The sequence below is a fragment of the Rhopalosiphum maidis genome, chromosome 1 (assembly GCF_003676215.2).
Source record: "Rhopalosiphum maidis isolate BTI-1 chromosome 1, ASM367621v3, whole genome shotgun sequence".
Taxonomy (NCBI): domain Eukaryota; kingdom Metazoa; phylum Arthropoda; class Insecta; order Hemiptera; family Aphididae; genus Rhopalosiphum; species Rhopalosiphum maidis.
This window is the reverse complement of record NC_040877.1, coordinates 24,056,664-24,070,185: the sequence shown is the minus strand read 5'-3', so window position 1 is coordinate 24,070,185 and position 13,522 is coordinate 24,056,664. Positions and strand designations below refer to the sequence as shown.

Below are 13,522 nucleotides of genomic sequence, written 5' to 3'. Positions count from 1 at the left end.
AAAATAAAACGTCATTTGATTCAATAAAAAAAACTTATTTGTCAAGAAAAGGTAATCAAGAATCACATTACAACAATAAAATATCATTAATATATGTTGCATAAATTATGTGAAGAGATCATAAAATACGCAAATAACATTTACGTATAACAAATTATAAATTGGATCCGACAATAAATTATTAAACCGACAAGTTAATCAGACCTTCATAATTTGTTATTTTTATAAATATTTGTCCGCAAAAATAAAAAAGATTAACAAAATTTTTAAACTTTTAAAGTATACAATATTTGTAGTTTTTAATTTTTTAAATAATACAATTAAATAACAAGAAAAAATGTACGAGTGAAAATAACTTTCAGATAAGTTTGAAATTTCATTTGTTAAATTGAATGCTAATTTACATTGTGTTAACGGTAAATATTTTAAAATTCTATCTGAAAAAAATACTACTTACACGCTTATACAGAAAAATGTAATTGTCAATTAATATTTTTTTTATTTTGTACAAAATATTTTTGTGGGTGATGTGGCCGCTTAAAGTACTTTTGCCATTGTTACTGTGTTCAAAATTGGCGGCCAACCATTTTGAACTCTGTAAAGAATAAATAATAATTTCATAAACATTGTTACATAATTTGTTTAATGCTAGATATTGCAGCTATTTACCTGCAGAATGGTGGCAGTGAGACGCGCACATTGCACGAAGGTCATTTGAGCAGTTCGTCAATATTGGTGAAAGCACATGCTCCCATGCTAGACGCTGCCATCAGCTTGACTAGTTCATAGGCATGACCAACAGTCATTTCCAGAGGTGGGCGTCGTGGTAAATTACTCGATTCTAAAGTTATAATTTAAAATTTAAACAAAGAATTTGAAAAGGTAAATAAATCTAAATAATAGGTATGGGGACATAATATCTGTATGTGTTGTCTCTGTTACTAACGCATATCAATATTTAGTTTCAGCATTTCTAGTTTTGTGTTGTTAGCTTAAATATCAGAATGAATTGACCTATCATCAAATTTAAAGGTAATAATATTATCTGTTTTCTCATTTTTAAAATATTTTAATTTATGGAAGTTATGAGTATATAAAATATTCAAATTTACTAATGCTCATAACAGGATTAAAAATTAAAATATTATAAAAATCAGACGAGGAAATCTAGATAATATTCTTACCTTTTAGTTTGATAGTAGGTAAATTTACTTTAATATTTAATCTAACAACATAAAACTAGAACTGCTAAATTTAAATATTTGAATGCTATGCATTAATAAGATGGAGACAACAGATGCAGGTATGTCCTATCAATGATATTTTACTATTAGATAATGTATACTTCAGTTTTGAACACGAAAATATCTCAAGTACAGTATTAAATATTAATGTATAAAATTCTAATTACCTAGAATAGCAGAATTCAGTGCTGCACATACACTATCTCTTTGGGAAGCTTCCAGTTGCCAACCAACAGGACTATCCCAAGGATTAGAATATGCTAATAAACTAAACGCATCCTAATTAAAAAACAACATATATTAGATTAAAGATAAAATATTTATAAACATTTATATATTATTATAATATTTTATACATACTTGTAACATTTTTTTATTGGTTTCATTTCTTCCCAATTCTTGTCGCAATTGCAAACTAAGTAAGAACAATTCTCGACCAAATTCTAACATTTTTTCAACACCAGGTTTACTGCCACCACATACTTTTTTGGTAGTTTGATGATATTCTGGTTGATCAATATCTGTATTTTAACAAAACTATTAGTTAACACAGTTATGTTTCTATACAATCAAACTTGTTAACCTACCCATTGATTCTTCATTTCCATTATTATTAACTCTTGATGTTCCATTACTAAGTTCATCACAATTATGTCCATTGTGATAACCATTTGAACTATAATCTTCATCTATAAGGTGATTTTGATGATGTCCATTTACGCTGTCCGCTGACATAATATTATATTCAGTCATTTGGTTGTCTTCGTTGCAATCCATTTTTTCTATTTGGTAGTCATTAATTTTTGGTGTACCATTTTTAATTGTTTTAATTGTAGTTAAATCAGAAGAACCATTTAATATCAAATTCACTGAATTTATTTCAGTCACTTCAGTAGTATTTGATAATTTTTGACATTTTATATTTCTAAAAATGAATAAATAAAATTAACATAGTAAATTTAATTTATTAAGTTGTTTAAAACTTATTTATACCCATTGGTTTGTATCGATGTTGGACTTCGATTTGACTGTAATGTACGTTTTGGCGAAGGACGAGTTGTTGTATGAATTTCAATACTATCATAAGAGCGAGATGTTACCTCAGAATCTGTACCATTAACCATTTCAACAAACTGACGACATTTGAGCTTAAATAGGAGGTTGCGATTTGATTCAAGTAATCCAGGATAAAGCTTATTGGTCATTTCAATAGCTTCTCCCATTCGACCAGTTGAAACTAATTTTAATATTTCTACATAAATTGTTACACATTAATTATAAGTCTTATTTTTTTTTAGATAATTTAAAATTACTTTGGCGATTTTTTATGGAAGCAATCTCTTCTTCAAATGATTGATCAGTTTGAGAAATAAATGCTTCTGCAGTTGCACAGAAACCTTGGTGAACTAAATAAGTAGAAACCATTCTGAAACAAATAATATTATTACTACTAGGTAGAAATAAAATTACAAATATTTTATTTTACTTATGGAAATTTGTCTGGCACTGTGAATATGGATAAGAAAATGGATAATTTTGAATAGTCATTTGTGTTTGGCTTCTGAGCTCTTTCATCATTTCTTCAATTTTGAACACAAATGGCAACTGTCCAAAATTGGCATCAACCACCTCACCAGGTGTTTGTAATCCTACCGTGGGAAATAAATTTGGCTGGAAAAAAATTTAATACATTAGCACAAATAAATAAATAAAATAACTTAAGAGGATGCTAATACATTATTTGTTTTCTACTTTTTTGACTTATACTCAAAACATAAAATGTGTGTTCAGAAGAACCAATCATGTGTTGTTAGTTAGTGTTAGAGTGAAATGATCTTACTTTTTTATTATCTAACTTCTTATTTAACTTTTAAATTAAAAACAATGTTAATATTTGTAAATTATTTTATTTTTATTTTTAAGTAGGTACTTTATGTAATATTTTCAGATCAATTTAAATATAATAAAAAAGCTAAGAAACAAATATAGATAATGTTCTAAGTAAAGTTTGATGAAATGTGAATTCATTAGAGAAAACAACACAAGATTGATCCAGCAGAAGAAAATTTGCGTTTAGATCAGAGAAAATTATATAAATAGTGTGCTGATAACCACTTAAATCATTTAATGTTTAAATTTTAATAATAAGAATAATATTTTAAAGTGATCACTTACAGGAAGGTCAGTAAATGCTGTTCCTAAATGAGTTCCATTTTTAGTATAAAAACAGTGGTTGTGCACAAGATCTACGCCACATCCGATAATATCGCCAGTAGTAAATGTAGGTCCGTATGGTTGACCTGTGCCACTTGAGCAAAATGAATGGCCATCATCACCATGATAACCATATGAATGTTTATCCCAGCCTGGAATCATGTTTATAATTAGTAAGCATCAATTATATATTTTATAAAAAAATCATTTTCAATATGTTATTTTGGGTCTAATTTTTACCTGGTAAACGATTCATATTGACTCCTTGTGCTGAAAGTCCAACACCCATGTAACCATCACGTCCTTTTGATACTATTTTTACTTCAAAATAATATAAGCCACAAGAAGCAGGAATAGGGTGTGTGGCTCTAACACTAGCTGCATCCTTATGTGTTTTACCATGACCTAAATAAAAAAAAAAGGAAATATTATTATTTGCACACAATTAAATGAATATCTTATTAGGTACATTAGTTTACTCAGTATTTTGGTATAATGTTTACTCGGATTAATTTGATACAATTATTTACAAGTATTTCATTTTATTAATAGTGAACTAGATTATTTAGTAAGTAATTTAAGGTACATAAAAGTAGTAACGGTAGTATAGATTGTTATCAGTAATTAGATTTGATTAAAATACTACTAATAAATATATTTATTTATTATATAAATTAATAAATAGGTATTTTGAATTATTTTATGTCACATAATTTAATTTAGTAATAAAAGATAGACCTTGGATAATTGCCAATAATTTAAACACATATTAAAAATATAGTTAATTAATAACTATTATACAATTTGCAGGCACGTATACAGGAGGGGTTGGGGGTTCACTAAAATGATCACAATGAGAAATCAATCTTGGCTTGTGACTGTTAACAGTCAGATACTTATTTTGGACTATAGAACCTAAACTTGTATATTCAAGAAATTAATAGAACTTTACAGTCTAGTAAATAACACTAACTTAATATAATAGTTACTTATATAAAAGTTAGAAATATCCATTATCTTTAAGATGCCAATTTATACTTGTTTTGATCAAATTATAATTTATTTAATTAAATAGTATAGTGTTATAATTTAAACAATTTTCTATCTATATTGTATGCTTGTTCAAACTACCAAGTGATATTAATAATTAAAGTGTTAAGTTTCTTTCACAAATAAAAATTTATATTATTTAGGTAAATAACATTTAAATTTATAATTTTAAATATTAAATAATAAAATATTTCAAATATTAATTATAATATATAAATATCTATTTTTGTCTAACAAGCATGAAAAAGATTAAGGAAGTCAATACAATTTTTATTTCTTATGTTGGAGGTAGTTACATGAATTAAATCTGTATAAACATGTAGTCGCATAAAGTAATTAAGCGCTCAAATAAATATGTTCAAGATATTTTTGTCACTTAATGCAATTAATTCTGTTATCTATCGTATAATAAAGAATAAATAAAATAAAATATTGCACTTAATACCGGAATAGTTATTATCTTGGTTACCTATTATTATAATATTAATTTCTAAAAGGACTAAGGTTACTAATTTATTCTGGAATTTATTAATATGTATAATATATTTTGTGAAATAGAAATTGAAATTAATCATAAAACTATGTGTACCTTTAGCTATAATTTTTCTTGATTTAAAAATATTACACAAATTTCCTTTGTAAAAATTAATAAATATCAAACTATGTAAATCAGTGGTCCTTAACCTTTTTTTAAATGATAACACCTTAATTTATATTCATAAAAATAGCCACACAAAAAAAAAAAAAATTATAAATTTACATAGTTAAACAGTAAGTTTAAGTATTAGTAAATATTTTTATAAAAGTAAATCCGTGGAATACTTGTGATTGGCAAACTGAAAATGGTCTTCAATTTATGGGTAAATAATTGACAAACTTATGCGTAATTTACCATAAATATCTTTAAGCTTAGACCTTTTTTTTTTTAGTTTTTTTATTTAAAATGTTAAAAATGCTGATTCATACAAATATGAAATTAGGTTAATATTTACTCCTGTTGTGGTTTATAATGCGCGGTAAATAAAAATTGTTCATTCATTTAATTTTCACTGACAAATTATATGAAAAAAATTAATCAAAATTTACGAGAAACATCAGTAATTTTATTAAAGTTTTTACCATCATACCAAAATTTACAGTATAAATAAAAATATAAAAAAATATTTGGGCGACACACCCAGTTGAAAACCACTAACATAAATTCAAACATATCATTAGACATCATAATCTAAATATTAAAAATGTATCTAAAATAAATATGTATGTAAATATAACAATAACATCTATCTTCACATCAAAATACTATAGAACTATAACTTTATGGATTTCCATTGATATTTTTATAAATAGGTTATGGCCGAGTTCTGATAATAGTAATTAGGCCAATAGATACAAGATATTGTATTAAAAATTAAGATAATACATGTTGTTGCTTTAGTGTAAATAAACAATGACATTTTTATTTAATTAATAAGTAGAAATTATTTCAATATATTTTCAACAACCACTTTTTGGAGTCAGTATCTTATTTACTGATTTTACATCATACTTAAATACATCTGGTAATTAGGTTTTGATTCATGATATAAAAATGAAACATTTTTAAAACTAAACTGTCTAAAATTGTTATATTTAAAAAACCTCTTGCAGATGTTGAAGCAACGTTAGGTAAACCCGCCTAGGTAGGTTAAATAAATAAATTAATGTTTTCATAAATATAATACGATTGGTAACTACAAAAATTATAATAAGAACAATGGTTAACTTTATCAGTCGTCAAGTCTAGATTTCTGTTATTAGAAACATTAATACAATTTACCCAATTCACTTTATTTGTGTTTATATTAGCTTGATTAGTCGATTAATTGGAAGAAGTACATATTATAATTTTAGTATAATGAACAATAGTCAATACCAAGATACATCATATACTAAAAACCAATAACCATAATACTGTTAATCACTAAGATTGGTTGATCGCACAATGCACCATGGACAAATTTAGGTTTAAGCAATAGGAGAATAAATTGCATATTTTTTAACTTTTTGGAAAGTATTGAACATTTTGATACATATTATTTTTATTATTATTACTTCAATGAGATTTTAACAAAGCTATTATTTTAATATCTCGACAATTATTAAGAATATAACATTTGATAATACATATTATTTCAGCAATGTAACATAAATTACATATTATAGGTAAATGCGTGATTATTTATAATTTATTCTATGATGTATCCCAATAACAACTACCAGCCAATAATAAATTGTAGCCATAATAATTAATTACGATCTAAAAATGGGTAGGACGTTATTATTATGCGCCAAACGCACTCGTCTTATTATTTGCGCAACAGCCGCGATGTTGCGAAATGGCCGTGTGCATCGCCCTGCCAAGGGCGGGTGGGGGGAAGGCATCCTATTCAGCACAGGAAACATCCGTATTCCGCACGTCAAAAACCATACGGGCCTACTGGACAGTACACATGTCGGGTCATGGAGGGGGTTGTGTTGACGAACGAGATCAAGAGCCTCCACGCGACCTTGGCACGGTAACTGATGTTGCGAGTAAAATCGAAAAACAAAAGCTAGCGTGAGGGCACGAAGAAACGCGTCTTCCGAACAGAACCAGTCATTCGAAACGCGGAAATCGAGGAACGAGCAAACCAGCATCTCGGGCACAAGTCACAAATGCGGGAGCGCCGAGCTAGCCGTTATTGACTGCTGAGTATAGGCCCAAAACGGGGTACATTTTTAGTGCGATCGTCCATCGATAGTGAGTGTATAGAGAGCAGGGACTGGAGTCTGGAATAGTGACACTACCCGTCGTACCAGACGACATACACACACACCATATAACATAACATACCATACCATACCGATACCATTACCGTATCCCTCCCTTCCCCCCGACACTGCAGCACCACCGGGGCAACAGTGGGCCAGTGCGCGCAAAACAAAACAATGAACAGCTGATTCTTTGTTACCCACATATATAGTAATAATAATAAAAATATAAAATACGACGTCGACTGCGACTGGGAATATTGTTATTACACTGAAAAACCGTTTCGTTTTGAGGTGCGAGTGACACCAAAACACTATTGAAAAAAAAAAAAAAAAAAAATGATCGGACCATCGTGGCATGGACGTCATAATAATATACCTTTGTAGTGTACACGTATGTTGTTCTGCGACAGCCCGAGATTGGTGAACTTGTCTTTGGAGTTCCAGCTCCGTGGCAACGGCGTGTCGTCCTCGTCCACCATCGGGTACAGGCCCTTCAGCCGGTCCTCGCCTTGCTGGCCGAACGGGCTGTTTGCGCTGCCGTTGACAGCCACGGAACCGCTACCGCCGACGGTCGAGCCGCCGCCGCAGTCCGAGTTCACCACTGTCGTGTTGTTGCTGCTGTTGTTCGGGCTGGCCGCCATTTGTACCACGGACGCCGCCACCGCGTAGAATTTAGTTTTGACGATCCGAGCACGACACACGGACGGGTGCCGAGGATAAGACGAAAAATAACAACAGTCGGGTGGGGGGAAGGGTGACGTGGGGTGAGGAAACTCGAATCAAAAATAATGCAAAAAACGAAAAACAAATAAAGACGACGTCAAAACGCTACGTGCGAGTCCCCGAACCGCCTGCCTGGCGTCAAACCGAGAAACCTGCGAACCGTGGAACGGCACAGCAGTGAGAATTATTATTGCGTACGCTATCGCTACTACGACTAAAACTACTACAACTGCTGCTATTGCCACCAGCGGCACTTATCATCGCGACGGATCGTAACACACGCACACTCGCGCACGCACACGCACAGAGAGTAGGCTGTCACGCGCGCACGCACCAGTCGCTCGCCCGACACATACACACACGCACAACTATGCTATGTTATTATGGGTATACAACACTACGACTACGGCTGAGAGACAACGGTGCAACTACAATACGACTACGGCTGCAGTGCTGACTGCTGACGGTAGCTCGCTGCCGTCGGTCGTCATCGTCGTTCTACAACGGGACGGGAGGCGTGGTGTCGGATATTCCCGGTAGATGGCGGCACCACCGGCGCACAGCTGATTTTACCCGGTGATCGGCGCGTGCGCCACGCCGCCCGCCCGCCTACGCTGCCGACCAGTGCCTACCACTCGTTCGACCTACATTCGTGGAAGGGCTTCCACCAGATGTACGCGAATATTTACACACACAAACACACACTGTCGTTCGGTTTTTGACCTCAATATACAATGGCGACGAGACTACGAGAGCTTATATTATTATTATTATTATTATTATTATTGATATTTATTATTCACTGCATATATCATAATTTCATACATATAAATGTACCGACAGACATAGTGGCGTATCTGAATCACGACCTCTAAAGGGGAGAGGAAATGATTGAATCTCTTCACATTACACATTTATTATTTTCATATAATGCTAATTTCATAATTTCGTTATTCTAAGTAGAAATATTGTATCATTGTACTTTAAATGTACCTAACAAAATTGTGGCTCAACTCCCGAAGTAAATGAACCACCCATTGAATACGCAGATGGACTACGGAGGATTCGGTTTGGATTGTGTTTTATAGTTAGTTTAAATCCTACCGAATGTGGTGGACGGGGGCACCAATATATTAAGTTCAAGTCTTTTTTGCACAACACATTAACGGGTAAATGATCCACGATAATAATGTAATTGAGTGGATAGCCGTAGGTACCTGTGTGTTAGTCGCAGTAGGTATTAAATAATAACATTAATACATTAAGATATCTACATTTTCTTGCATACTTAGAATAAAAAATGTTGATAACCAATTGTGCATTTGTGCCGCGTTATTAAAGTTTATTTTAGGTATGCGATCACACTGTAGCCATAACCGGATTCACAGTATAATTGTCTTCCCCCCCTAAAACCAACACGGATGATTCGCCTAAGTAGTATCTAAGTACAATTTGTATTGGTGCCGTCGTCACCAACGGGTCGAACGAAAACATCTTCGTTGTTGTACCATTACTACCATTGATTATTATATTATATATTTATATAATGATAGGTAGCCAGGCAGGTCAGGTGTCCCGGTATGTACTGTAATCAATGGTTGTGTTCAATATATTAAGACAAGTATGTCTATTCAACCGAAATGTCGATTTCATTTTCTATTTTCTATTTCTGTTATTTTTATACCAAACTAAACTAAGATGAACTATGTTTTTTTTCGTAGGCGTTCAATTCTGGAATTATGCAACATCGCGTTTCGCGTCCACGATTATTCGCGTGGCTAGTGCTTTGGTGGATTCGTCGTTGAAAAACATTGAACCCGCCAAATGCCCTCCCCTTTAGACAGAATTATGCCACGCGTACTGCTGCTATTATTAACCCTTCCATATTTTCAAGGCGGAATCTATTATTGAACGTCCAAAACCACCACCCGGAATCGCTCGTTCTACAAAATATTAGTTATGTATACCTAGTACCTACATATAATTTACCTTGCAATAGCCAGACTTCGAATATCTATAATACCTAATTCATAATTGCATTAATATTTTAACTCTAGTCTGTATATAGTATATACTATTCCCAGTCCTTCATAAATAATCATACAATAATACCTAATTAAATAATGTCTCAATTCATAATAAAAGGCATCGTACAATTAGAGACAAGACCTACTTATTATTTTAATGTTGATAAGTGACGACAAAACATTATTCAACAATATTCATTTAATATTTGGTAAATGATATAATTTAATTGAAATTAAAATAGAAATAAAAGTAATAGAAACAATAGAATATACCATATACCTACTCTAAAGTAATTTTTTGAGAAATTACTAGAGTCCTACTGCAGTGGCAGACTCATAGATAATATAATATAGACCTCATTGAATATAAATATTATATGAATAAGTATTGTATATCGTATGTGTTAAATTTGAGTTGAATGTTTATACGGAAAATGACTTAGAGCGGAAACGGTGTCATTTATTTCTAATTTATTTATGATAATAAATATCCGTAATTTCTTAAAAACTAGAATTTAGTGCTTATTTATTTTTAAAATATTTTAGTACTTGTAAACACAATTTATAGGGAACCTTGTTTTAAATTTTCAAGTTTTTTTACTCTCATACAAAATGCTATCATGAATGTATCGAAAAATAATCAAACATTTTTAAATACCTATTCGTGGATAATTCAGAAAGAACCAAAATATTTAGAACATTTTTATTTAGTATTTGGAAAATCTTATGAAAATTTCAAGTCCTACGATTATTTACTATGGACTATGTTGGATTGTATTGAATAAGATAGTCAATAAATGTTAGCTGATAATTTTTGAATGATATACGATTTACGAAATTAATAATTTTTTTTAACAAATAAATCTCTTCAAGAAATTCAATGAAAATTTTTTTTAATAATAATATTTTTTAAACGTGTTATGAAAATCAATATAAAAGATCGATAGGTATATATATATATATTTATATATATATATATATTTATAAAATATATTTATATTATATTTATTTATCATCTATACTGCTACTGCAGTAGTTTTCAACCTGTGCGTCGGGGCTCCCAGGGGCGTCATCAGTTATTATCAAGTGAGTCGCGCAAAAAATTAAAAAAAATAAAAACTTGATAGAACCTGTCAAATTGTTATTCATGAAACACTTATCACAATTCATAACTTAATTCTCAAAATGAGGAAATGAGAATCGCGCTTTAAAAATGTACGCCATGATTTGATAATATTATGTAACAAAAACAAACATACCGTCCCACTAAATATTAAAATTATTTTTAGGTATCGTTTAAAAATGTTTCCTATTATTAATAATTACATGTTTATTTCATTATTAAATAATGTAAATTATTAAAATTGAATAGGTACCTGAACATCGATGGAATTCACATGCACCTATCCGCTTGCTATACTTCCTATATTAAACTAGAATACTAGATCAAAGGTAAACGTTTATATATTTGCTTATTGTGTTATATATTTATGCAAAATGTTGGTATAAATTACGATTATCATAACATGAATGTATTACCATTTAACGCAATATCGTTGTTCGATGCACATCGATAATCGTTTTAACAAGTATCTGTTATTTTTCTGTGGTATCTATACCATATTATACACAATGAGTAGTTAATGAATTTTCGACCAAATTTATTATATTAATATATTTTAATATACGTAATTATTACTATTATTTAGAGATAATCATTGATTTTAGACCAGTATTCATGCACTAGCAAAATGTGACAGCTGAGCGACTTGATGGTTCCTAAAATTGTGAAATCGATACCAAACGATGCACAGTTGTTTAATAGGCGACCGTACTAAATCGAAAAAATATAATACGTGGCGTAAAATACGCGGAAATTGGAACGTCCGGAACCACAAGCGAGCGAGAAATACGATAGTGTCGTTCGTGGTCTATAGTGCTCTATAGCTTAACAAAATCACACAATAGTAGGATGGCCAGCTTTAGCGACGGCACAGGATCGATTGAAGTTGATTCCAATTTTCAAGTGCTGATTTCAGACGAATAACATATTGTATGTACCATCTAGCATTTTTATATTTGTATAATGTTCAAATTACAAATACATAATAATAATATAATATTTATTTTTTATATTAATTAACATTTAACGGCATAAACGTTGATAGAAATAAATATCAACGCATCGTTTGAGATTTCTCAGTGCTAGAAGTATAGAAATTTGAAACTTATCGAGCCACATCACTCACCAGTCATCACTCATTAGTGGGACTATCGAGGACCACTCATCGCAAGTATTGTTGGTTCGCACATGACGAATAACAACACACCGGTGGGTACCTCAGGACCTCAGGTATACTATTTTATGTGGAATCAAATGTTTGGTTCACTCATTCTTTTGGAATTGCAAAACCGTCAACAGTTAATTAAAACCGAATAAAACAATTATTTTTGTTTTTACGGATCACGGTTGATAATACTTGTATTTAATAAATTTTGCATACAATGATATGTAACGTACTTGCAGGTACGTATTTTACTAAAAAAATGGATTTTTTTTTACAAAATGTAATTATGTAATGACTTTAAATAATGTAAAAAAATATTTATAATTTCTAAGATAATATTATGTTAACTGATTCTATGTATAAATAATATATATTAAAATACCTTTGTTGAGTTCTATTACCGGATAGTATCTTTATTAAATCCTTATTAATTTTTTATTGAAGGTTCTAAAAAATTATCTTATTTGCTAATTGTGCTAAAACACAAGTTTTAAATGTTTTTTTTTCTATTAAAATAATATGTACTAGCTTAAGACTTAGATAAGTACTAAACGTTTATCTAACTAACTATTTAGAATTTTGTTATTAATGTTATACAAATACAATTATACTTGGAATATAAATAATATAGTAATATGATTTTACTGAATAATGTTTAAAGTTTTTTTTTTTTAAACTTAGAAGTATAGTAAACAAATCATAGTAATAATAGAAGTATAAAAAAACCCAGTTAAACTAACAGTTCATAACATGCAGTTATTAATAATAGTATATTATAAAATAGTATCTACGATCAGTACTATCTATTGTACCCGCTTTGGTATTAATGATAGGCATTAACAAAGAATTCACTGATTAGAGTTAACCGTTAAGACGTCATTGTTTAATAATTGATAATTTTTACATTATATCTATACATTACGACAAACGTTTAAATAAAATGCATTTTAATTTAATCAATATCTTTACAAAATATATGATTATTGTCTATTGATTAGTATAATCAATAATCATATTACTCATATTTGTGGTATTGCATTTAAAAATATAAAAAGATAATATTTAATACTTACTCACTCAGTGTTTGGATTTATTTGATAACGTTGATGCGTATCCCCTATACTATGTGATATAACACTCAAACATAGTAGGTACTACTATATGAGTACATGTAACGATA

At 30.3% G+C, this 13,522-nt stretch overlaps 1 protein-coding gene across 1 annotated transcript; it reads right to left on the bottom strand.

The window, feature by feature from the left end:
• Window positions 1-225: 225 nt before the first annotated feature.
• LOC113549750 (ran-binding protein 9) lies at window positions 226-8,476 on the bottom strand. The gene is made up of 11 exons (XM_026951209.1): window positions 7,681-8,476; window positions 3,699-3,863; window positions 3,420-3,610; window positions 2,731-2,915; window positions 2,558-2,670; window positions 2,238-2,496; window positions 1,832-2,169; window positions 1,605-1,765; window positions 1,412-1,523; window positions 670-841; window positions 226-595 (listed from the first exon to the last, which is right to left on the bottom strand). The coding sequence occupies exons 1-10, from the start codon at window positions 7,943-7,945 to the stop codon at window positions 711-713; spliced, it is 1,920 nt and encodes a 639-aa protein (XP_026807010.1). The 5' UTR covers window positions 7,946-8,476; the 3' UTR covers window positions 226-595; window positions 670-710.
• Between the last annotated feature and the right edge of the window lie 5,046 nt (window positions 8,477-13,522).